The following is a 22826-nucleotide window of genomic DNA, read 5'->3' as shown; positions in this document are numbered from 1 at the left end:
CTGCTATTCTGCTACCCAAGCGTGACGTAATCCTTAAGAAAACGCTGAAGTCGCTCGACCCAGCGTGACTTCCTTCTTCGTTAAGTTACGTTTCAGATATTATAAAAACTGCACTTCCTATTTTGGACACAAAAATATAACTGCAAGCTTGTAATGTCATTTATAAATAGATAAATGCAACTGCATTAAATGATTGTGCCCCAATACCGTACATATCACAAACAGAGAGATCGCTGAGGAAATTTCACGTCATTTTTGGGGCAAGCTTACCAGAAGTTTGACTGTGGCATTATTAACAGAAATCTCTTATCACTACCCAAGTATAAAATCTATGTACAGTATTACACAGCAACTCGCACAAACACAGCAATATCACCCTTCCAGAACCAACCCTTGTGGTGTTTCCTGATTAATCTTCTCCATGGTATAATGTTCTCCGCTTTCTAGCATCGTTTCGCCTCCATCCAGCGCTCCTTCCTCTCCACCCAACATGGCATGACTAGCTTGCGCCTCCAAAATGGCATCTTGTACGACTACTCCTTCCGGACCCGCCTTTTGCGCCATCTTCCGTTTCTGACGCGCAGTATTATGAAACCTGCATGCAAACACCCGTCCTCATACAAAAACAGCATAAAGTCACAAGTTTCACCACAAAACGATGCTTCCAATTACCAATGGATAACTTGAGTCGGAGAAAGATTCAGCAGCTGTCCCAGTCGTTTGGCTCGTTTATCACCGCATGTTGTGCTTTTTTGAAAAGCTTTCTCTTTAAACCAGATCAGCTGTTTTTAAGACAAAACAAAATAATCTGCTATCGTTCTAATATAATTTATACCTAGAACCTGGACCTGGAAAGCTGTCTTCTTCATCGGACTTCTCCTGTTCACATCAAATTTTACAGTCGGCGGTATCTTTGCCTTGAGAAGAAAATTAGGGAATATCGCTTCCGGTACTGCTTCCTGGGTGGAACAGGTCGGTTGCGGTTCACCGGATGTCTCGCCGAAAATATTATTAATCGCGGTAACCCACAGAATATCACTGGACATTTGTGGCACGGGGGTTACTGGCTGCGGAATTCCTAATAAGGAATGACCTTAACTGCTAACTACTCTGAAAATGTTTACTTCAAGTACCTATGTCAATTTTATCATCGCGAATTTCATACTCTCCGCAACGTGAACTATATATTTCACAAAAACCCACCTTCGACTCGCAGTCGCACGAGAAGTTCGTTGGCCTCTTCCTTGGTCAGTCCGCCATGGATGAACGCCTTCCGTGTCTCTTTGACGGCGCGCTCGTGGACATTCAACTTCGGCTTCTGTTTCCACACGCTGGGCTCCTTTACGCCCGCATCGTCTTCGGTTAATATCCTCCGGGGGCGCCTTCTGGAATTCATCGCCCTCAGGATGTCCAAATCATCATCATACCCGCTCGTCAAAGATGTTCCTCTGGGACTGAGCAGCTTAATAAAGTGAGCCGGCAGACGCTGACGATTCCGTCGCACGAAGCCATCGCGCCAGAAATATGTGAATGTGCACTGCATGTCTGCAAAGCGCAGTCGTATCATAATAATCGCCTAATGATTTTTACGCCTATACTGCCGTACATCAACAAAGTTGCATTCACAACTTGAGCACACAAGCGACAAAAAGCAAAAAACTCCACATTTGGTGGAATTATATGATGAAATTAATTTTACCATTTTCACGGGCGAATTCTTCCATCAAATTCCGGAGCGCTACATATTTTCCCCCAAAAGGACCCAGCGACACCAAAAACTTGACCAGTTCATCTTCCTGTTGAGGAGACAACAAAGTCGCTAATTTCCGCTCACGTTTCGGAATACCGTGGGAACTAATAATGCGCCGCATATTCGTTTCGGAGATTCCCTTTTCCTTCGCAATGTTGCGATGGGCTACCCCATTCTGATACAATTCTTTCATCGCTCAACATTGTCATCCGTCAATTTGGATCGTCGACCGCGGTAACTCATTTCGCAGCAATAGTTGTTCGTCACTTTTTGTAATAATCCACCGTTGCTTATTGCCACAAATACTTGTAGATTTTGCTAGAATAAACCAAAACAACTCAATAGGATTTTCGGCACAACTTTCCTGTAGACGTCTTCCGGTGCTTTGCTTTATAGGCAGCTAACGCTCGTGGGCGCTCGCGCTGTCAGCAGCGCAAGCGCTCCCTAGTCGAAAATTTTTCAAATTTTTCATTCTTTAACACTTGTGCAACAAAAGTTTCACCGTTAAAAATGTAAGTACCAGTTTTTAACTTTTTAGGCAAGAGTCAAGACTGAATGATTTGGTTATTGCTCGAAACTGCAGATCTGTGATATTATTATTTCTCTTTCAGTCTTGCCGGCTCTGTTATCCATAGTTCTTTTGAATTCCCAATGCATCGATCTAAGAGGGAGGATGAGAGTCGGTCGCGGAGTGCGGACGACAGGGATGGAGAATCCTCTAGAAAAGCAGGGAAGAGTTCCTCCAGTTCCATTGACCAGAGTCTTGTGGCAGCATTGAAGCATATTGACACCTTGTACGTAATAAATTTAGTTGTGGACATTTCCGGTGATGGCATATTCAGTATCACGTACGATTTTATTTGCATTTTTATTTCAGCTACGAGGCCCCTCCGCCTGGCTTTATCAGGGAAGATGAAGAGCGGCCGGAAGATTGTATTCCCGATCTTCCACAAAATCAAGCTGCCAGAGAGTTTTTAGCAAGTGCGCCAAGTAAAGGGTTGTGGGTACGAGAAGGCATAAGCGCCTGAAATTTAAGAATAATGTGTTCAAATTTGGCTCAGGCCTTACTTTGTTTTTAGTTGTCTACAGACTACATGTACAGGTATCCATATCTGTATTATATGAGCTGAATTAGCCGATCAGTTTTAAGTTTGCCTGCAAATTGATGGTGCAATGACCAATGTTTACAATTTTTCCTTGTTCGTTATTGCATGTTCTTGTAGTACTAATTTTAAAATTAAGTTCGAGTACTGATTAGCTGTGTGGTACCTGTGGGCTGTGGGTTTAATGTAGTAAATTTCTAAAGTTTTGCTTGTTATCATGTTATGTTGCATTGCAGAACTTGTGCAGTTTTTTTTGCGCCGCTTTTCTGTTATGTTTTATATTTAATTTTTTATATTTATATTATTTAATTGATTATTTGAATAGTTGGCATTTTAATATTAGTGAATGCACGTCTGATTAATGAATTGAAGAAAAATATTTTACTTGTTCCAGTCACTATTTGTCTAGAATTTTAGCACAAAGTGAATGGACTAATTGGGTTTTGTTTCCAGATGCCTTTGGGAAAGGAGGTAAAGGTTATGCAGTGTGAGTGAAGTGATCCCTTATCAGTATACACTAGTTTTCGAGTTGAATTTCCACCTGTAGAACTATAGTATGCGAACACATAGTAATTATTTTTTTCGCGGGTAACTGTGCTAACAGTTTGTAACTGCTGAATGCTGTTTGTGAACTGTGATGTACTGTACTGTACCACAATAGGTAAATTTATGTAGGCCGTATCTGGTGGAAAACGTGCGATTTTTTTCATAGCATTCTGCAAAAGTTTGTATAATTGAAAATAGGCTGCAATTGTTTGTATAGGCGCTTCTGTACGGGAATTACTGATTTTACAAAAGTATGTAGAAGTGCCCCCAGACTGACTGTCTTGTGTTCTTTAGGGCGGTCTAGAGAAGGTCTTATTACAGTAACAGTAACGTAAGTTACGTAACGCACACAAGTGCTTTAAGTATTTCGATCGTAGGTTGGAAATGCAAAAATTATGGCCACCGATCCGGAGATAAGGAATGCCCACTGTTTTATTCCGGCAACAGGAACATTGAGAAATTTCGCTATGTATGCTCGCGTGTTCATACTTCTTAATGCGTGAAACAGACGATCGAATCTAACGATAAGTAAAAGATTGCATTCTAATTAGCATGTTATATCGATTCCCATGATCTTTGTGCACACCGTGGAATGATAAAAAATTAATATGAGAAAAAATTAGTGTTGCATATTATTATGTTTTCGCAGAGTCATGAAGATCCCATGCACGAGTTTATGATGGAACGAAAAAAAGAACAGAAGGAAGAGCGCATTAAGCAGTTACAAGCCTTACTGAATTCTGAAAGCTCCGATAACGAGTCAACGAAGCAAGACAAGAAAAGGAAGAAGAAAAAGAAAGATAAAAAGAAATCTAAGCGGTGCGAGTCCGAATCTGACCGACGTAGCGGCAGATCTGACAGGAAAGACCACAAGCATAAAAAGCGGAGGTCAAGGTCCAGAAGCTGATGTGGACGCGTGTCATTCGGTTATGCAGGTGAGTCCGTATCGCGGACGAATTTCCTATCGCACTCTGTTTCCTTAAATTTCGTAATTATTTAAATAACGCATAGGGCATCGTATCAACCGTTATCAAGAAAAGAAGGTTGGAAGTTGGCCTACGCATGCATCTTATCGAGTTTCCAGTGTTGTTTTGACAAATCCATTTTACCAAAGACATTTGTTGGAATAGCGTGAATTGTGATAATGAAGGCGACCTTTATCGGTTTTGCATGAAAATCTATTGGTCTTATTGGAAACGTCTGTGGTTGTGTGTGTATCTTCTTGTGGACAATGCCGTCCAGGCCAGACAACTTAAATAACTGGACTTGTTTGTGTGTCTTATCTGTGTTACGTGTAAATTTGCCGGTAGAGCTGGGTATAAATACGCTTGTTCGGCTGGGCGACTGTATCTTTCATCTCCTGACTTTCTTGAATTTTACTGTCTGCTATTTCGAATACTCCTCCCAACAAAATGGCCAAAATCGCCGGAAAGTACGAATACCAGAATGACGATGGCAACTTCGAACAGTACCTCCGTGCCACCGGTTTGAGCGAGGAGCACATCGGTATGTGTAATTGTGTGTTTACTCTGATCATGAGTACCAGTAAAATTTTTTAAGTATAAGTATTTTTTCGTAATATTTTAATATGCCTTCTACTTTATCTTCTGCATAAATAATGGGCGCTGTCAACGGTTAGCGCTGTTTTTTCTTGATATTTATAAAAAGTAAATTATAACGATTAAGCAGTGCAGCGACCAAATGTTGTTGAGATTTGAATTCACTCAAAATAAGCTTGTTCTCAATGTGATGTTTAGAAATCGGCAAACAGCTCCGTCCCACCCTCGAATTCAGCAAGTCTGGTGATGAGTACACCATGAAGATCACCAGCGAGGTCATCAACAAGGACGTCAAGTTCAAGCTGAACGAGGAGGTCAACGAGAAGACCCCCAGTGGCAAGAACATCAAGGCCACCTACACCTTGAACGGTGACCGTCTGGTCCAGAAGCAGACCTTGGAGAGCGGATTCACCGCCACCATTGATCACGAATTCCGTGATGATGGTCTGACCCTGGTAAGTCTACTGTAAAATTTTTTAAAACGGAAACGTGATTAATGAATGTCCTTGTGTTTGCAGACCTACACCTGGAACGGTGGAAAGGCCGTCCGCCACTACAAGCGCGTTTAAATTCTGAACTTGTCACCTTATTGCGCTTTCGAATTGGCAAACAGTGACCGCCAAACACGTTGTCCATCTCTATGATGGTCTGCGAAGCTTGAGATCTTATTGAATGACCTTTAATGCATTTTCAGCTGCCGAAAAAACAACCCTTAACAGGGTATAGCATCTGGGCAACAAAATGAAAAAATAAAACAACAGTTCTGGTGATTATCGATGTCGTTAGCAAGTTATTTACTTGGAAGTCTACAACCAAAATTACTACTTTATACGAAAGCTCAGCTAAGCAGCGAACGAGTACGCCTGTACGATTACAGTACTGTTGTGAAATAGATCGCGGATATGTAAATTGCAAACATCATAGATGACAGCAATGCGTAAAGCAAGAGCAAAAACTTTCCATTTAGTTTCCAATCGAGATCTCATGATTTTTGGTCATCTTGAAGAAGTGTACTACACATATCGTACACAAAGTTATGCAGCATAACGATTTCGGTCTTTAATCATTGTACAATACATCCTCTACTATTTTTTGCCAGTTTTATTGACATTCTCCAATAAGCAGCGTAGAACAGTTTTTCGAGTCTCCTCCACTTCATCGCAGTCGCATGGCATATCTCTCATGGATCCAGCAAAATAGTGTTTACCACATCGGTCACAGTGATCTTCACGGCAGCATCCTACAGTAAAATTCAGACTAAGTATAATTCAAACAAATATGTGGAAAATAACTGGAAATCCATTTGAATGCTTTAGTGAAAAAGCTCACCCAAACACACTCCTAAATCCGGGCATTTTTTGCAGTGGTTCATGTGCTTCGAGTAGCAGAGTGTCGGCTCTCCCCCGCAAATCCACGAAACGAAATAGCCTTCGCCGCATTTACCACAGTAAACGGGATGTTCATTTTTTATGCAATTATACTCATCTCCACCTAAAGGACAGCAAAATTACGTTTGTGCAGATGTCATAAATAGTAGCACTCAGCGTTAACCTGTTGCATAACTGCCAGTGGAAAAACTCACCCCAATCCTTCTGATGCAGTACCATTTTTACAGTAGCCTCGACTTTATGAGTACAATCCGTTGGCAGAATTTTATTGCCCGTCTTTGCAACGATCACTTTATCCAAATCACTGGCAGTCTCCAGCTTGATGAAACCGCGGGCGATACCGGCTTTTACACATCCACTAACTTTGTCCAAATTCTCCACACCAAGACGCCTCAGTTTTTCCAGAACCTGATCGCCGGTCATAGCCTGCGGCCCGGTAGGAATCGTGGCCTGGTTTTTCGATGCGAAATCCTTCATCAAACCAAGGATGCAGTCAGCAAGAGATGGAGCCTCCTCATCCATATCGGAATCTTCCTCAGAATCAGATTCACTGTCTTCATCAGTTTCGCATTCGTCATCAGATTCATCGTTCGAGGCCTTCGATACCGATTTTCCTAGAAATGGAAACTCGGAAATGAATCATGAGACTCAATTCTAACATTTACATGCTGAAAATTACACTACTGTAAAGTTGCAAACCCAGCGAAGGATGGCAAAACCGAGATCCATACAATTTCAAATCAACAACTAGCGGCAAGCGCCTACCGGTTGATTTCTAACGCACGCTAATAACTGAAAAAAGCGGAATTCGAAAAACAAAGCACACCAAGAAGAGGTTTAACCCCCCAACGCCCACTACCCGAAGGGGTGGGAGTTTCTTCTTGAAAACCAGGATTTCCCAATAAAAAAATTCAATTAAGAAAGGGAATTTTTTGTGTGCTTGTGCTGACCATAGGTCACCGGCGGTGACATGGGTGTTTAGCAACACCATTGGGCGTAGACGGTCCTAATCATAAAACGCATAATTCTATAATAATTCAGCAAGCAAGAACTGACAGAAATAAAAACGTTCATCGTATAGTACATAAAAATTACTTCAAAACCAGGGTATTCCAATGGTCAGTAAAGTGACCACTGGTCAGCAAAAACCGAAAGTGAAAGAAACGGTTTTTGCATGATTCAGTGATTGATAGATAACCGGACACAACAAAAATAGCGAATTTCAACAACCTTTTTTAAAATTATTATTCTTTACGCTTCGCAAGACTTTACGCGACAGCCTTCCTATAAGTATTCTGCCGAGTTGCCGTTACACTGTTTGCATGATCAACGCTTGCACAGTTCATGAATGTCGCCACTGCCTTTGCATGGCTGCAGGTGCAGTAGTGATGCGACTACGCTCGCACTAAAAGTTCTGGAATGCAGCGTCCGAAACCATGAACGCAACATTAGCGGAAGTCAGTTATACACCTTCCGCTAAGGTCACCACCGGCTATACGCTTATTGTAATAGCGATTATATTCACGGCTGCAGGATGCCGATGTGCTGTTTTCTTTGTACCCCTCCACCGTGCGCTGTTCCAGTTGGTGTAAAGGCCAACGGCAGGGTTGTTACACTGATGCGCTGTGATACGACATAGCTATACTACAGAGTAGATTACGAAAAATGGCTTCCACGCACAAGTAACTTAACTTCCACGCACAAGTTTCGTTGCCCGGAAACGAATTCCATTCGTTTGTTTGAGGGCGATAGCCGACCGCCCAGGGTGCCGCTCAACTAAATCTTTTTTGGAAAAGTTCCGGTAAGCAGAACCACATGGTGAAAGTTATAAGTTCGAACCGACAGGCCCTTATTCGATTAACATGTTAAAACCATGTGTCGAATATGCGCCCGCCTGTACTTTAGGACCATACATGCCCAATGGTGTGTGCGCGCAACACGAGTTTTTGATGGACTATGGCTATCTATTGTTTAACTTTCAGGACCCATGCTTAACATTTCTTAGTAAAGCATCACTGATTGTACTCTACTGAATTACTTCAGAATAATTGTCTCAGGTACTGTACTAATTAGTTAATTAGCAGGACCTTCGGGAGGTCAGAAAGTTCGAAATTCGCGACTTTCGCGAGCTCGTGGTTCTTGAGTAACTTAAGATACAAGTATGGCTTGTTTTTTTATTGCTACGGTGAAGTCCTGTAATGCTGATCACGCTATGACATATCGATTAATTGCTATGGGTAATTGAGAGAAACATTCTGAAGAGCATGTTGCGCCCTAACACCAATGGTCGTCAGCGGGTTAAAACATTTAAAGTAACAGAGGATACCGTAACTAAAACATATTTTAATGTTTAAAGTTTAACTTTCAATTAGTGTACCGGCGCTTGCGATCATGTTACATAGTCAAGTACTGAGCCATAGCAATGACAAACACTTATTATTAAAAAAAAAGAAAACATACCCTAAAGTCATAGCTAATGTAAAATTTATATCATAACGTCCAGATGTACTTTCTTTTGGATACATGTAAACCCAAATCGCTCGAAAAGTGTTGAAAACATTTGTTACTTTTATAACTTACGAGTATGACACGCTTTGCGCCCATCACATTTCTTTTGAGCAGGTTTTCAAACACACACTCGTAGTCTTTATGTAAAAGGGAACCATCTAAAGATGTGACGCTAACTATAGATTGCTTGACAAGTACGTCTTCTACTTACCCTCAGATCTGCATGGACATTTCAAATTCGCATTTGATCCAGCAAAGTAGTGGTCATCACATTTTTTACAATGACGCACGCGTATATCTCCTAGGAAAGAGCAAATACACTATTATTGTTATGATATTACTTCTGGACACATCCAGATTGGAAATTGGACGCACACAGGTCTTACCAATGCATTTGCCGAGGCCTGGACAATCAGCGCAGTGATGCATATACTTCGGATCGGAGAACATTGGATCGGCAGTGCACAAGTCGGTAACGTAATATCCCTGTTCGCATCCGTCGCAACGAACGGCATAGTCGTCTAATCCCAAGTATTCATCAATACCTAATAATTATTAAAATAACATGTCTTGAATTAGAAACGCGGGCTCGCTTCGCTCGCCCAGAAGTTAAACAAAACGTTCACATAAGATTTTGGCTTTTTGCCTGTAAGTGACGTCACAATACCGGAGCAGAAAATACTGTGTAAAATGATCAGATTAATTTGTAATAATTATGTGATTTATATCTGTAGATATTATGGATGTCGTATCGCAGTAAACAAGACACCAACCTGAACCGTTATTAACATACGCAGTCAAAAACTACGAAAACCTTCCCCGGTAGCAGGGAAGCGCGTAGATTTTCCATTTTTTCGTTCACAAGCAGTCAGACTCACCTTCGTCTTTCTGGTGCAGAACCATTCGCAGTGTGGCGTCGATTTTGTTCTTGCATTCAAATCCAAAAACTTCATCACACACAGCACTAACAAGAACAGTATCCAAGTCTGCAGTACGTTCGAGCTGGATGAAACCCCGAGCTATCCCAGCTTTCACACATCGCCCTACCTTCTCCACATTCTCCACGCCGGCCTTCGTCAATTTGCTCAGGACTTCAGCATCTGACAGCGTTCCAGGCTCCTTCGTCGCTCCAGAATTGCTGTCCGTTTTCGCTGCTGACGACGACGCTGCTTTAGCTTTCTTTTCAGCAACGCCATTCTTCGATGTGGCACCAAGACCTGAACCTGACGCGATCGGCATGGCCGCGTCGTTGTCGCCAGGTTTCCTAGAAAACGTGCCAGTGTCGTTTCGGTTCAGCGACATTTTTTGGTCTTTTATGTCACGTAAGTTTATTTTTCCGCTGACAAAATCTAATAGGCGTAACCCTCAAACTGCAGCAGTATTTGTAGCAAAAATAAAATTAGAAAGAATGCAGTCCCAAATTGTGTAGGTAGGTGCGATTGTGCCCGGTGCAAAGATGAGCTCCTTTTCAGGCAGCCAGACAACGAATCTTTCCCTTAGGAAGTTAGGCCTTAGATTAGGTACTGTACCGTATCGGGCGTATTAAGTGTCGCTTTCGGCTTTTGTTTAAAAGTTTCTGCGTGATTGCGTTTTGACCAAAACTACGGTCAAGTGCCACCGGCGGGCGGCCACAAGCGTCGTACGCTAAAAATACGCCTCCTCCTCCCAGGACGCTGAGTTTTCGTACGTACAATGCAAGTAGTTTGACTTTGACCAGTGCTGCAGTGCAACGAGTGAATAATGACGAAAACGTCAACAAGAAATTCTATTCATAGGTGATCGGTCTGATGCAATTCTGATTTCCATTTTCCATTCTGGCTGATTTGTTGGTCGCGGCGTTCCGAAAAGTTTAAGGGCACTTTTAAACCTGTTCTTCGATTATATCCTTCACGTGGAAAGGAATAACTTTGCAGAATGGTGACGGAAGACTTAATCAATTCGTTTGTCTCCATCGGTTTATCAGCGGAGAAAGCGAAAGAAACGGCAAAAAATGACAATGTTGCCAAAAACCTGAAAGCCATTATCGATCAGGTACGGTTTGGTTGTACGGTCACGGCTAGCTATGATTTCCCGATGCGTTTTTTTGTAAATTCAGTGGGTGTTAATACAGGCGCGAAAGACTAAAGGCGACAACATCTCGAAACCAGTGGGGAATTTGTTGTACGCGCTGGCATCGAAAGTCAAGAGCCAGGCAGCTCCGCACATTCCCCTTCTGACGCAGTACGTCGTCGACGAGAAGATCACTTCGGAATTGCAGCTGAACGGTATTGTTTTGATTTTTGCCCGATCATCTCCGTTTTGTCGGAATTTATTTTTTTGCAGCCGCGCTGGATTTCACATTGCATCATGCCGCTGCTGGAGATTTCAGTAACTCCGATTTCGAGAAAGCGTGCGGTGTTGGTGTTACGTACACCGATGACGACGTGAAGAAAGCGGTAAATGAAGATTATTTATCAGGGAATTTTTGTTTTAGCAAATCCGCGTTGTAGGTTGCCAGTACGATCGCAGCGAATCAGAAGGGTTTGGTTGAAAATCGTTATCGGTTTGTCGTTGGTCCTTTGCTGGTGGACGCACGTAAAGCCATTCCCTGGGTGGATGGAAAGCGATTAAAAGATGAGCTGGATGCGCAGATCCTGGCGCTACTAGGCCCGAAGACAGCGGAAGATAACGAGAAGCCCGTGAAAAAGGTTGGGAGGCTTTTTAGATGTTTCACCAGCGTCTTAATACATTTTTGAAAAATATTTATATTTTTTAATGTTTTGAATTTTGAAAGTATTCATATTTGTTACATTTCACAGAAAGAAAAAGCTCCAGCCGAAGCTGGCAAGGAAGCTGCAAAGCCTGAAACATCGGGCGCCCCCACTGTTACGGAGCTGATGAGAACACGAGTGCACTTCCACAAACCAGGCGAGAATTACAAAACGGATGGATATGTGATTACACCGAAAACTATGGAATTGATGAAAGAGCATCTGAAGCGAACCGGTGGCAAAGTGAGACAGTTTTTTTTATTCTCTTCTTAGTTCTGTTTATTAGTGATTTTTATGCTTACTTAGATTGTTACACGGTTCCCGCCCGAGCCCAATGGTATTCTGCACATTGGCCACGCCAAAGCTATTAATATCGACTTCGGTTATGCCGAGGCCAACGGCGGAGTGTGCTATCTGCGTTACGACGATACTAACCCGGAAAAAGAGGAGGAAAAGTTTTTCACCGCCATCAAAGATATGGTGGAGTGGCTAGGTAAGGCATTGACGACCACCGGAAACCACACGTGCAAGTTCGCTGATTCATGATAAACCGGAACTGATATGCGCTTAGCATGCGTTTTTGTGCACTTGAACTCGCAGCAAGTTGCGGGCATTTTGCTCGCTATTGTGGGCTTTCTCGCTTGCGTGTAATTGTAGTGATTGTTGCTTATTAAGCGAAATTACCCTATAAAGTGTACCACACTTACTTTTTATTTTAGCGAAATGTTTTTATCAATTAGATTAACTATTTTCATATCGTGTTGTTTAAAGTATGTTTAATGGTTAACCGTATTTCAGGATACAAGCCTTACAAAATAACTCATTCTTCGGATTATTTCCAAGAGCTATATGACTTCGCTGTGGAGTTGATTAAACGTGGACAGGCTTACGTCTGTCATCAGAAACCAGAAGAAATAAAGGGATTTAACCCGCCACCGTCTCCTTGGAAAGATCGTCCTATCGAAGAATCTTTGAAGCTGTTCGAGGTACGATTTTTATGGTACTTAGGTATACGTTTTGGCCTTTTCATGTGTTAAGAATTTTCTTGTTTTCTGTTTAGCCGCTTTTATGCTTCCGCATAAAAATTTACGGGTGTTTGATTGTTTAGGATATGAAAAATGGTTTGTTCGACGAGGGTGCCGCCACCTTACGCATGCGCACAGTTCTGGAAGAAGGAAAAGTGGATCCTGTGGCGTATCGAATTAAATATGTCCCCCATCACCGGACTGGAGACAAATGGTGCATCTATCCGACTTACGATTATACGCATTGTTTGTGTGATTCCCTGGAAGATATCTCTCATTCATTGTGCACCAAAGAATTCCAGCAGCGACGATCTTCTTACTACTGGCTGTGTAACGCTCTGGATCTGTATTGCCCAGTGCAGTGGGAGTATGGACGTTTAAACGTGAATTATACCGTCACGTCCAAACGGAAGATTGCCAAGCTTATTGAGACGCAGAGCGTCAGGTGCGAATTAATGGTTGTATTTGAAATTAATTTTATCAGCACAGCGACATCATCATTTGAAAGATGAAACAGCTCAGAGGTGGACTTGACATAATTTATCTTATATTTTAGGGATTGGGATGATCCGCGATTGTTCACGTTGACCGCTCTGCGTCGTCGTGGATTTCCACCGGAAGCGATCAATAATTTCTGCGCTTTGGTACATTCTCAATCCAGAATTTAAATTGTGTGATAGTTTAGAAACGTTTGCTTGTTTATGTGCAGCTGGGTGTGACAATGGCTGAAACAGCGGTGGATCCACAAGTTGTAGAATCGTGTGTGCGGGATTATCTGAACATCCACGCACCTCGCACCATGGTGGTGTTGGAATCACTTAAAGTAACCATTACCAATTTTCCGCACAAAGAAGCCATTCAGGTTGAAGCCCTAGATTTTCCGGAAAAGCCGGAACGGGGCAAGCACACCATTGCGTTTGGCCCCGTGATATATATTGAACAGTCCGATTTCCGAAAGGTTTGGCATTGAAGTTTTGTGATTTGTGCGTGTCAGTCGAGCAACAGCTTGTTGGTTTTGTGCAGGATGCCGATAAGAACTACAAACGATTAACACCCAACCAGTCTGTTGGACTGCGATACAGTGGGGTGACTTTAACCGTGAATCAAGTGGTGGACGATAAAGATGGTAATCCTGTGGAATTGTTGGTGGAGTGTCATGCGGTGACGAATGATTCGGAGAAACCTAAAGGATGGATACACTGGGTGTCGGATCCGATGCCGGTGGAAGTGCGTTTGTATGAACGCCTGTTCAAGCACGTGGATCCCAGTAGCGCTCCGGGAGGATTTCTGGCTGATATGGTGCCTGATTCCATGCGGATTATTCCCAATGCACTGGCGGATAAGCATATTAAGGGAGCGAAAGTGTATAACAGATTCCAGTTTGAACGAGTGGGATTTTTCAGTGTTGACCCTGACAGCACGGGAGAGCAGGTATGGTAGCATTAAATTCGAATGATTTGAGATTGTGCAAAATTGTTATTATCATTTCAATTTTTAGCTGGTTTTCAGTCGTACGGTCTCGCTAAAAGAAGATGTGGCCAAGAAATGAGAGGATACTTCCGAGGATTTTTGTAACGCTTCTGGTTTTTATTCAGTTATGCAATATCTACTTCGTTTTCTACAACCGCCTCGCAGTTGCTTTCAGAATGTTTGATAGTCACCGATTCACCGGTAATATTTGACTGCGTTCTGATAAATTGAAACTAACGCATAGTCGAGAATTATGTCCGTTTTTATATAATAAAGATTCAGGGAACATTGCTTTATTTTTCGCTTCCCTGATGTACGACGCAAGTAATCATTGCATGGCTAAACGTTCTCCATAGAAACAACTCCAGTATTGTACTTTAAAAAATAAACGAGTGCTGCATTTGTTAATTGCACTGTGCACAGTACTTGGAATATTTTTAAGGTAAGTACTGACTAGTTCTAAAATGTAGGACTTGTTGAGTAATTACGGATAAGCACTTACAGAGCCAGGATAATATACGTAGGTTAGAAATACTTCAAATATACACTTTTGGGATAGCGCCTGTAACATTGCGTTGCAACTCTGTTCAGTATTTGCCATTCACAGCGCAAAACCTGCTCGGTGAACAATGTAGCTTCGTGCAATTATTTTAATACGATGGCGGAGCAAGGTCCTCAGCCGCGGGCTGCGAAACCTTTCCTAGGTGGATACCGTGATCGGATTAACAATGTGGAGTTCCATCATGCAACTGCTCAGACTTTGGTACAGTGCGATTTTTTGAAAATGCAGTTTAAACATTTCGGAGTATTACCCATTAAATTTCACCAGTTACAGGTTTTAAGAAGTCAAGATTTTAAGATTACGTACGAGTAGTGTTAATGTTAATTCCATTATTCCAGCCGACAGTTCGGCCCCCGAACCCCGAGAACCAGTGTCGGGAAACCCAAACTCTTCAGTTAAAAAACAGTCGTACACAATGCCTGCGCGAGGCCTGCACTCAGATGACAAAAATCGGCGTCTATATCACGGACAGCACTGATGTGACTCTTGGGGCGCGCGATGTTCCCACCGTTGATCAGTGGCTGGACGCAAAGATCGCAAAGGTCAGGAAACTCAATCTAGAAGATAGATATACTTTATGTGCAAATTTAATCACATTGCAATGTAATTTATTATGCAACCAGCAGTGTTTATTAATTGGACGCAGTTTTGTGTCAAAATATTACAAATTATACGAAATTATTTTACATTGCCATCGACAAGTTTGATTGTAAAGTACAGTACGGTACTGTGTATTACTTATTATTTTGTAGTATGTAAAGCATATTATGAGTAAAATCTGCAACAGCGATAATTCACTGCGATGACCTTTCGGCAGATCATTACTCTCCAGTCATACTGGCGGCGCTGGCTGGCCCAACGTCGTGTTGGAAGATTACGTCAAGAGAAAGCTGACCGTGAACGCAGAGAGAAGGAACTTCAGGAATCCCTTATCCGCGAAAAAGAGCGTCTGCTATCCGAAGAATTCCGTCGCCGCACACGACCGCGTAGCAAAGCCGATTTCGATCTGGTGTACAAAACCATCGAAAGTACAGAGTGAGCAAAATTGAAAATTCTACGTCAGATGCCTTTTTCCTGGATCAGTCGTAATGTTTGATATTTTTTTCAGACTGGCGTCAACAGGAATTGTATAAAATCAACATTGCACTGGATGGACCGGAAAGGAAGGCTATGCTGTGTAAAGTTCTGAAGGATGAAGTAGCGCTATTGTTAGCGGTAGAAGGTCACCGTTCCCGAGCCCGCAAGGAAAATGAAATTCTGAAGAAAGACCGACTGTTGCAGAATGTGTCCAAGCCAATTGCCTTCAAAGCCGCATCTACTGGAGAACTGACCACGATGGAGACGCCGTGGATAACACGCGCAAAGGAACTGGTGGCGCTGTATCGTGCACTGACAGATAACACCGTCAGCAAAGCCGAACGATTAGACTTGCTCTTGTCGGTGACGATTACCGTATCCGTACGTCAAAAATTTTTCGAAACAAGATTTCTGTATATGAAAATTTTTCGAATGTGAACTATCTGGTATACTAGTGAAGGAAATTATTAAATTTTTATTAAATTAAAGGAATCGGCATTTCTTACACGAAAGGTGTAATGGTTAAAAACAGAATGTTCAATAGGAATTTATATTTAAAATTTGTACTTATATAGGAATTTGTATGCGATCTCACGTCGGAAATTTCGACGCTGGTGGATCGCGAAGTGACAATGCTGACCTCCGGTGTGCGAACGACGGATCATGTTCTGGACGGAATACGAACTCGGATTTCCAGTTTGTTTTTGGAGTTCATCAAAAATCCCCTTTTCAACCCTCAGATAGCGCGTTTCTTGCCGGTAAATGCTTCATAAATTTGGTAAACCAGAATAATCTGGTAAATTAATAAACTATGGTTAATACTTTTTTAATTTTGCCACTAAATACTATGACAGCGAGTGTTTTTAATTTCCTGTTAATATTGAAATAGATAGCTCGTTCATACTTTGGTGATATTCGTACTTTCGACACTTAATTATAAAATTAGCAATACCAATTTAAGGGAAAATTTCGCAATAAGCTGTTACACAAAGCTGCATTATGAAATTACTTATTTGTAGGCACAAGCTTCCGCTAGCGGTGAATCACGTCTGTTGACCAACATGCAGCACTGTTCCAGCTGCCACGCCCATAAACCGGCGGATGGATTCCAACGGCGTTCGCGGGCCGAGAACGGCGCTTTGATCTGTCGCGATTGCGAGCGTATGAAAAACATTGGTCAAAAGCGGGAGGATCTGGGATTCCACCGACGTGCGCTGAAAGCTTTAATGGCCACCGAGAAGACACTAACAAAGGACACACACCCAATTCTCACCGTACTAACAGAGCATGATTTCAAAGCGTTATTTGACACGATCTGGCGGAAGGCAAGTTTGGTGTCGGGTCGACGCGATATCTACGACTTGACGTTTGTTCGATGGAATATGAAAGAGTTGTGGACGCCGTGGAACTGTGTTCTGCTGACGCGCGAAGAAGCCGTTGTGCATGTTCAGATGCCGAATCAACAGGTGGGTCGTCGCAGTAGCAAATGTAGACTTGCATATTGCGGTATGCCTGGGTTTTTCGGTATGCCGGGTATACTCTGTACAGCTAATGGTAACCGTTTTTCTTATGTATTTTTCAAAGATTACCTGTGCTTTTAGGTTATTTATAAATTTTTGTTTTAAAAAAAATTATAAATTTATAAAATTAATTTGATTCACTACTCACGTTCACTACCGTACGTAGCTAATTTACGAGTACATCACAAAAGCGGAGGCACTGCATGGTGACTGGACATATGAACCGAGCACGCGTGCACGCATCTGCAATACATATCTATATACATTACTGAACCTGATTCGATATTCTGAAACTACTTGACTGCACAGCTAGATTTGTACTTACAGATTTATACTTACTTGTAGGTAATCAGTTTGTTTATTATCAAATTTTACGTTTTTTTTATTTCGAATTGTTTTCGTGCAGGTTAAAATATGTGATTGTATGGGTTAGTGTGTATCATGCAATGTAAATATAAATGCCAGGTATGTGCTGTTGTACAGATAGTTTAGTGTAAATTCACGAAGTACATAGTTAACTTTGAATACATCGTATAAAGTAAGTCAGTAATTAATATTTATATGCTTGCAGGTGTACAGCGAAGCTTTAACGAAAATGGTTGCGTTCAAGCATCAAATTGCCAGATCACGCTTTGAGCCCCTGCTTAAACTGCGCAAAAACAACAAATCAGCTTCATAGAAACGAGATGGTCACCCGCGGCAATCGATTAAATATGCAAGAATAATTTATATCGGTATTACACCATGATTCCGGCATGTTAAGAACTGAGAATGGTTACGTTTCGAAATGACACATCGTTTATGCGATGGCCGTGAATCTGAACTTGTTTCGGAATAACGAAACTACCGCAGACGATACTACACAGAATTAAACAATCCACTACTGTGTCAGTAGGACATTATACCTACTGCACGTTAGCACATGGCAAACTTCCGGCAATTCAAGCGCACTGCATTTTGAAAAGTTTTGCAGCAAGAGATAGCACAGAACCACACGTAAAAAGGATGGATTTCGCCATAACACGAGGATATTTTGTATGTTTTTTGACGATTCTGATTCTGTGTGACAATGTTGACTTACAACAGACACCGATGCTTACGTGTGTTTATGCATCATGGGCGAGCTACAGGAAGCTTCAAGGTGAATGTTGTTTTGAATATGGACCAATTCTATAAACTGACGTCGTGCATAGATCCATCTATGGGCTCACGGCGGTTAAAATTTTATTTGGGATTTACCTTACAATCAGTGTTGTCCTTAAATTGTATAATGACGGTGCCCTGGAAGCTGGAATAACTGGCTTTTTACAATTAGGGCGCGTTATGGGAAACGATTTGCCGGCACAACTGTGCACGCACGCGATTTACTTATACGCAGCCATGGCGGTAAGATACATGTGATAATATTGTGATACATTCTTTTGACTTATGCATCGCTTTGTAGTTTATGCAATTGTATTAAGTTGTATGTAATGTGCGGGTGTCTCTAATTTGTGTTAATGCTTGGCGCTGGGGCTAATTATTTTTGACAGTCGATTTTTATACGTTTTATACGATCCACGCAATATACAGTGTATTACTCAGATCCCCAAAAAACTTTATGCGAAACTTTTGCTTACAAACGTATACAAAAAATTAAATTACAGAGTGGCTAAAATTAACCAATATGTACAGAATTTGCACTATTTAGGTAAGTAGTACTGTATACGAAAGCGCATAATATTGTAGTAGTACAAATATCATGAAATATGGATGTACAAATTGTACAGTATATGAAAATGGAATGTTGTCGAAAATTTAACGCAGACTAAATTAAATAGTGGTGAAAGGAACCATAAATTCCGAAATTATGAATGTTAAATGCATGATGTGTGGAGAAATACCGTAACTAAAAATCATAATATTAACAGCAGAAGTAATTTTACGAAGTTAAAGTAACAGCAGGAGTAATTTGACGTGCACTAAACGCACAATTTTTTGCAGAATAACACGATGGTAGCATTCGATGCTTACAATGATCTGCAAGGAAACGGACGGCGAGGTGGGGATAACGATTCTAAGCTCATGCTCTCAATTAATATTTCGCGTTGTTTAGCTCTTGTTTGAAGCACTTTTATTGTTTTTACTAAACAGACAATATTCAGTAATATAATCATTTTCAGCAGTTCCTTTATGTTGCAATTGCAATTTTTCGTCAGTAAAGTCTGTACTATATTAACGAAATGGTATAGATCTTAAATCTGTTTTTCGTATTCAGGGAACATCGCCAAATTTGTATCTCTGAAAGCAAAAAACCCGAAAATGAAGGCCGTCATTGGGTATGTCGTAAAGTGGCTTTCCGTGCTGCAGCCACGCTGCATTTCAGGAGTACTTTCTTTGCGTGTACTGCAGGCGTTTCATTTCGTTACCACACAAAATTATGCTTTAACACGTGTATACGTAGCTGCATAGCAAGCATTTCACTGACGTCGCAGCTTTCTATCCAGAATGACTGATAAGCTGTTTTAAAAATACTTCGTTTTAGAATTGGAGGATGGAATGCCGGTGGCTTTATGTTTAGTCAAATGGTGAACCCGCATTATTCCAATACTGCACCGTTTCTATTGTCGAACATATTTCGTTTTAGGCAATGCAACCTTCCAGCCGTAAAACTTTTATTGATAGCGTCGTAGCATTTTGCAAATTGTACGATTTCGATGGATTGCTGATCGACTGGCTGGTACCGGGAGTGGGCAACCGCGGTGGCGATCCGGAAGATTACAAAAACTTTCCCACGCTTCTCAAGGTTGGGACTTACCATTGATATCAACTTCTTTTATCATAACCGTATTTGTATCTGTACGAGTATATGGCTATCCATCTCTGCACATGGTTCTCCATCTCACTCTGTCGTAACTCGTACATAAAGCATGGCGAAATGTCCCACAGGAAATGAAAGCGGCATTCAAAAAGGAGGCTACAGGACGTGCGGAAGATTTGATAATTTCTATAACTTTATCAGCAGATATTGCCAACATCGATTATTATGATGTCGACGCTCTTAATCAGTAAGATTTAATACATTCAAATACGTACAGTACGTTACTAGAATATCCTGACATCATATACCCTGATGCGCATTTCAGGGTTGTGGACATCTTCTATCTTTTAACGTACGATTTCTATGGTCCTTGGAGCAAAGTCACATACCATCATGCGCCTTTGTACAACTCTCCGGGAAACTATAGCCTGGTAAAAGACTAAAATTACTTATTGGCAAAAATGGTAGCGCAATATATATCTGTTTCGCACACTCTGTATTTGTTTGTTAATTAAGGAAAAAACATGATTCCTACTAACCCAGTCAAGAGGTTTTAACCATCTCAGACGTAACTAACCTTCTCTTTTAAGTAATTATGCACGCTCATGGTTTTATACTTACAGTTATTATAAGGATCTTGCGTATACTTAATACATATTTCGCTTAATTTAACAGGATTCGGCTGTGCAAGGTTGGTTGAAAACAGCGGTTGGCCGGCAAAAACTTTCCATCGCAGTTACCGGTACCGCACGCACTTACACCATCCCCATTGATGATTCCGGGGATAATCCTAAGAAAATCGGGGTAAAGATTCTGAGCGATGGCAAAGCCGGCCCGTTGACTATTTCCCCCGGGACGCTGGCGTATCTGGAAGTGTGCCGGATGCTGGCTACGGGTGTCTATACCATGATCCGTGATCCTGTTACCAAGGTGTCGCATTCGTACTCGTACGACGGCGACCAGTGGCTTTCCTATGATAACGATGCCAGTGTGAAGGAGAAAGCCAATTATACGCGCCAAAATAATCTTGGAGGGATAATGGTCTTTTCCAGCGATCAAGATGGTGCGACAACTGTACAAAAATCGAAATTTAATTTAAATGTCCTAGAAGAATTACTCACGAGGTCAGGTAGCGATCGATGTATACGCAAACATTATATCTGTAATTCAGAAAACTTAAATTTGGATTAGGGAATTCTTAAGAAATTTTATTTTGAAGTTTTCAGTGTTTTTGGATAAAATACTTTTATCTAGTTCTTTTAGAAGAACGCAACGTTGCGTTCTTCTAAAAGAACTAGATAAAAGTATACTGGTTATTACACAAAAATTACTGCGCATATTTGTGGTTCGATTAAATATTAATTCATTTCGCAGATCCACACGGGTATTGTGGTGTACCTTATCCACTTACACGCGCTGCCCGTTCCATCCTGGCTCCATTATCCCCGACCGACGAGCAAGCCGTTCTTTCCGATCTCAACTCGCGGGTAGAATCCCGATGTCTCTCGCAGCAGCCCCTGCCGGGTGGCTGTGAAACCACACTACGCTGTCCGAAAATATTTCCCTCATCCTTTGCGCCGGGTGAACTGGAATGTCCGGAAAAGAAGAACTGCACCTTTGTTACAGCCGCCATCGACTGTGTGGTGCCGACGTCCACCACGTTGAAGAAAGATCAGCCTTTCTACATCCAGACCGGTTCCAGTTTACCGGCCACCTATGCGCAGATCAAATGCCAAACCGGCGATACAGCAGCCCATGCGGATAGTGCACCGCAAAAGTATTATATTTGTTACGATACGGGACTGGGATACGATGGCATCGAAGAGTTCACCTGTCCCGTGGGTTCAAAATTAAAGGGCAACTCTACTGTGTGTATTTTAGACTAACTTGAATCTCGACCTGAATTATTGTTTCGTATTAATTTTCATGACTGCAGTACGAAGTCATGCAATTCTGTTGTAACACTCGTACGAGTACTCATAATGTAGGAGTTTTAAAGCAACAGACGCCGCGGTTTTGCGAAGAGGTGTCTTGCTATCAAAACGTATGACCGTGAAGACCTTAATAATTGCGTCTGCAAGTGCGGAGTGCAGTCTATGGTGAAAACAGATAATAAAGTGTGTCAAAAAATTTAAAATGATCAGAAGATTCGGTTAATATCATTCAGATTATGAGCACTTTATTTCTCAATATGTACAAGGCGAGCTTCGCTCAACAAATATGATCAATTCTTCATTTGATCATATTCAGATTATGATATCATTCAGATTCGGTATATAGATATACCAATCGGTAATAATTACACAGAAATGGTCAATGTGTGTACGTACGTAAACTACGTACATAAAATTTAATATGGCTAGGAACGGCAAGAGAAAATAATTTTATTATGCTACTTGGCAGATAGCTTCAATACTCCTGACTGATGGGCCAAAACCGAGCTTTAATGTAAATCAGCGCTGTACGTATAGGTATTACGTACTAAGTCCCAAAAACAAGGGCGGAAACAGAAATATTGCAATCGTACTAGAGGAAAAATAGAGGCGTATCGTACAAGTACAAGGGAAAGGGAGGATTCCCTCCATATGGTTTTCATTCTATTTATTGGATTGGCGATATTTAAGTACTGTAAGATACTGATATTTACTTCCGCCGTTAACACGTAGTGTTCAGCAAGATCAGAAGATTCAGAACATCGAAGAGGCCCACAGGTCTAGAATAATGGTAAACCCGCCAAGTCATTACTGCTGACGCTAAAGGTAGATTTC

General features: G+C 41.6%; 6 protein-coding genes across 11 annotated transcripts; 4 read left to right on the top strand and 2 right to left on the bottom strand.

Annotated features, from left to right (window-relative positions):
* Window positions 1-203: 203 nt before the first annotated feature.
* On the bottom strand, window positions 204-2063 carry LOC129597666 (uncharacterized). Of its 2 annotated transcripts, none has more exons than XM_055495310.1 (5): window positions 1700-2063; window positions 1204-1545; window positions 836-1078; window positions 673-766; window positions 204-595 (listed from the first exon to the last, which is right to left on the bottom strand). In XM_055495310.1, exons 1-5 carry the CDS (start codon window positions 1941-1943, stop codon window positions 373-375), a joined length of 1146 nt encoding a protein of 381 aa, XP_055351285.1. In that variant the 5' UTR covers window positions 1944-2063; the 3' UTR covers window positions 204-372. The 2 variants fall into 2 exon arrangements, with proteins under 2 accessions (XP_055351285.1, XP_055351284.1); XM_055495309.1 differs by having other exon boundaries at window positions 673-782; window positions 849-1078.
* Window positions 2064-2240: 177 nt separating this feature from the next.
* LOC129597667 (retinitis pigmentosa 9 protein homolog) lies at window positions 2241-4902 on the top strand. The gene is made up of 7 exons (XM_055495311.1): window positions 2241-2262; window positions 2362-2544; window positions 2628-2754; window positions 3307-3340; window positions 3777-3868; window positions 4049-4334; window positions 4411-4902. Exons 2-6 carry the CDS (start codon window positions 2402-2404, stop codon window positions 4304-4306), a joined length of 654 nt encoding a protein of 217 aa, XP_055351286.1. The 5' UTR covers window positions 2241-2262; window positions 2362-2401; the 3' UTR covers window positions 4307-4334; window positions 4411-4902.
* On the top strand, window positions 4743-5728 carry LOC129597668 (fatty acid-binding protein-like). The gene is made up of 3 exons (XM_055495312.1): window positions 4743-4905; window positions 5157-5413; window positions 5477-5728. Exons 1-3 carry the CDS (start codon window positions 4812-4814, stop codon window positions 5525-5527), a joined length of 402 nt encoding a protein of 133 aa, XP_055351287.1. The 5' UTR covers window positions 4743-4811; the 3' UTR covers window positions 5528-5728.
* Window positions 5484-10367, bottom strand: LOC129597665 (uncharacterized). 2 transcript variants are annotated; one of them, XM_055495308.1, is made up of 7 exons: window positions 9902-10024; window positions 9733-9818; window positions 9241-9399; window positions 9066-9155; window positions 6541-6960; window positions 6288-6449; window positions 5484-6198 (listed from the first exon to the last, which is right to left on the bottom strand). In XM_055495308.1, the coding sequence occupies exons 1-7, from the start codon at window positions 9910-9912 to the stop codon at window positions 6044-6046; spliced, it is 1083 nt and encodes a 360-aa protein (XP_055351283.1). In that variant the 5' UTR covers window positions 9913-10024; the 3' UTR covers window positions 5484-6043. The 2 variants fall into 2 exon arrangements, with proteins under 2 accessions (XP_055351283.1, XP_055351281.1); XM_055495306.1 differs by having other exon boundaries at window positions 9733-10367.
* Window positions 10368-10613: 246 nt separating this feature from the next.
* Window positions 10614-14390, top strand: LOC129597664 (probable glutamine--tRNA ligase). 2 transcript variants are annotated; one of them, XM_055495304.1, is made up of 12 exons: window positions 10614-10885; window positions 10965-11118; window positions 11177-11289; window positions 11344-11541; window positions 11653-11847; window positions 11911-12097; window positions 12403-12590; window positions 12713-13074; window positions 13186-13273; window positions 13339-13587; window positions 13653-14060; window positions 14139-14390. In XM_055495304.1, the coding sequence occupies exons 1-12, from the start codon at window positions 10769-10771 to the stop codon at window positions 14202-14204; spliced, it is 2325 nt and encodes a 774-aa protein (XP_055351279.1). In that variant the 5' UTR covers window positions 10614-10768; the 3' UTR covers window positions 14205-14390. The 2 variants fall into 2 exon arrangements, with proteins under 2 accessions (XP_055351279.1, XP_055351280.1); XM_055495305.1 differs by having other exon boundaries at window positions 14128-14390.
* A 131-nt stretch (window positions 14391-14521) lies between these two features.
* On the top strand, window positions 14522-22161 carry LOC129597662 (uncharacterized). 3 transcript variants are annotated; one of them, XM_055495301.1, is made up of 15 exons: window positions 14522-14541; window positions 14707-14862; window positions 15000-15203; window positions 15479-15689; window positions 15770-16119; window positions 16314-16496; window positions 16758-17204; window positions 19242-19299; window positions 19516-19576; window positions 19783-19825; window positions 19885-20043; window positions 20187-20305; window positions 20384-20489; window positions 20734-21121; window positions 21433-22161. In XM_055495301.1, exons 2-15 carry the CDS (start codon window positions 14758-14760, stop codon window positions 21942-21944), a joined length of 2946 nt encoding a protein of 981 aa, XP_055351276.1. In that variant the 5' UTR covers window positions 14522-14541; window positions 14707-14757; the 3' UTR covers window positions 21945-22161. The 3 variants fall into 3 exon arrangements, with proteins under 3 accessions (XP_055351276.1, XP_055351277.1, XP_055351278.1); XM_055495302.1 differs by lacking the exon at window positions 14522-14541 and adding an exon at window positions 14603-14619; XM_055495303.1 differs by lacking the exons at window positions 14522-14541; window positions 14707-14862 and having other exon boundaries at window positions 14871-15203; window positions 15479-15696.
* The last annotated feature ends 665 nt before the right edge of the window (window positions 22162-22826 follow it).

This window comes from Paramacrobiotus metropolitanus, unplaced genomic scaffold (assembly GCF_019649055.1).
Source record: "Paramacrobiotus metropolitanus isolate TYO unplaced genomic scaffold, Prichtersi_v1.0 Parri_scaffold0000107, whole genome shotgun sequence".
Classification (NCBI taxonomy): Eukaryota; Metazoa; Tardigrada; class Eutardigrada; order Parachela; family Macrobiotidae; genus Paramacrobiotus; species Paramacrobiotus metropolitanus.
This window is presented reverse-complemented; position numbering and strand designations above follow the sequence as displayed.

Coding starts and splice junctions, on each gene's coding strand:
- LOC129597668 (XM_055495312.1), top strand. CDS start 4,812: ATGGCCAAAATCGCCGGAAAGTACGAATACCAGAATGACGATGGCAAC. Junction 4,906..5,156: donor TTTGAGCGAGGAGCACATCG/GTATGTGTAATT, acceptor TGTGATGTTTAG/AAATCGGCAAACAGCTCCGT. Junction 5,414..5,476: donor GTGATGATGGTCTGACCCTG/GTAAGTCTACTG, acceptor TTGTGTTTGCAG/ACCTACACCTGGAACGGTGG.
- LOC129597665 (XM_055495306.1), bottom strand. CDS start 10,156: ATGTCGCTGAACCGAAACGACACTGGCACGTTTTCTAGGAAACCTGGC. Junction 9,156..9,240: donor AGGCCTCGGCAAATGCATTG/GTAAGACCTGTG, acceptor GCTCTTTCCTAG/GAGATATACGCGTGCGTCAT. Junction 6,450..6,540: donor ACTGCATCAGAAGGATTGGG/GTGAGTTTTTCC, acceptor GCTGTCCTTTAG/GTGGAGATGAGTATAATTGC.
- LOC129597667 (XM_055495311.1), top strand. CDS start 2,402: ATGCATCGATCTAAGAGGGAGGATGAGAGTCGGTCGCGGAGTGCGGAC. Junction 2,545..2,627: donor TTGAAGCATATTGACACCTT/GTACGTAATAAA, acceptor TTTTTATTTCAG/CTACGAGGCCCCTCCGCCTG. Junction 3,341..3,776: donor GGAGGTAAAGGTTATGCAGT/GTGAGTGAAGTG, acceptor TTTCGATCGTAG/GTTGGAAATGCAAAAATTAT.
- LOC129597666 (XM_055495309.1), bottom strand. CDS start 1,943: ATGAAAGAATTGTATCAGAATGGGGTAGCCCATCGCAACATTGCGAAG. Junction 1,079..1,203: donor CGTGCGACTGCGAGTCGAAG/GTGGGTTTTTGT, acceptor ATTCCTTATTAG/GAATTCCGCAGCCAGTAACC. Junction 596..672: donor CCGACTCAAGTTATCCATTG/GTAATTGGAAGC, acceptor GTTTGCATGCAG/GTTTCATAATACTGCGCGTC.
- LOC129597662 (XM_055495301.1), top strand. CDS start 14,758: ATGGCGGAGCAAGGTCCTCAGCCGCGGGCTGCGAAACCTTTCCTAGGT. Junction 19,300..19,515: donor GCAAGGAAACGGACGGCGAG/GTGGGGATAACG, acceptor TTTCGTATTCAG/GGAACATCGCCAAATTTGTA. Junction 20,044..20,186: donor ACTTTCCCACGCTTCTCAAG/GTTGGGACTTAC, acceptor AATGTCCCACAG/GAAATGAAAGCGGCATTCAA.
- LOC129597664 (XM_055495304.1), top strand. CDS start 10,769: ATGGTGACGGAAGACTTAATCAATTCGTTTGTCTCCATCGGTTTATCA. Junction 11,290..11,343: donor ATGACGACGTGAAGAAAGCG/GTAAATGAAGAT, acceptor TCCGCGTTGTAG/GTTGCCAGTACGATCGCAGC. Junction 14,061..14,138: donor CTGACAGCACGGGAGAGCAG/GTATGGTAGCAT, acceptor GCTGGTTTTCAG/TCGTACGGTCTCGCTAAAAG.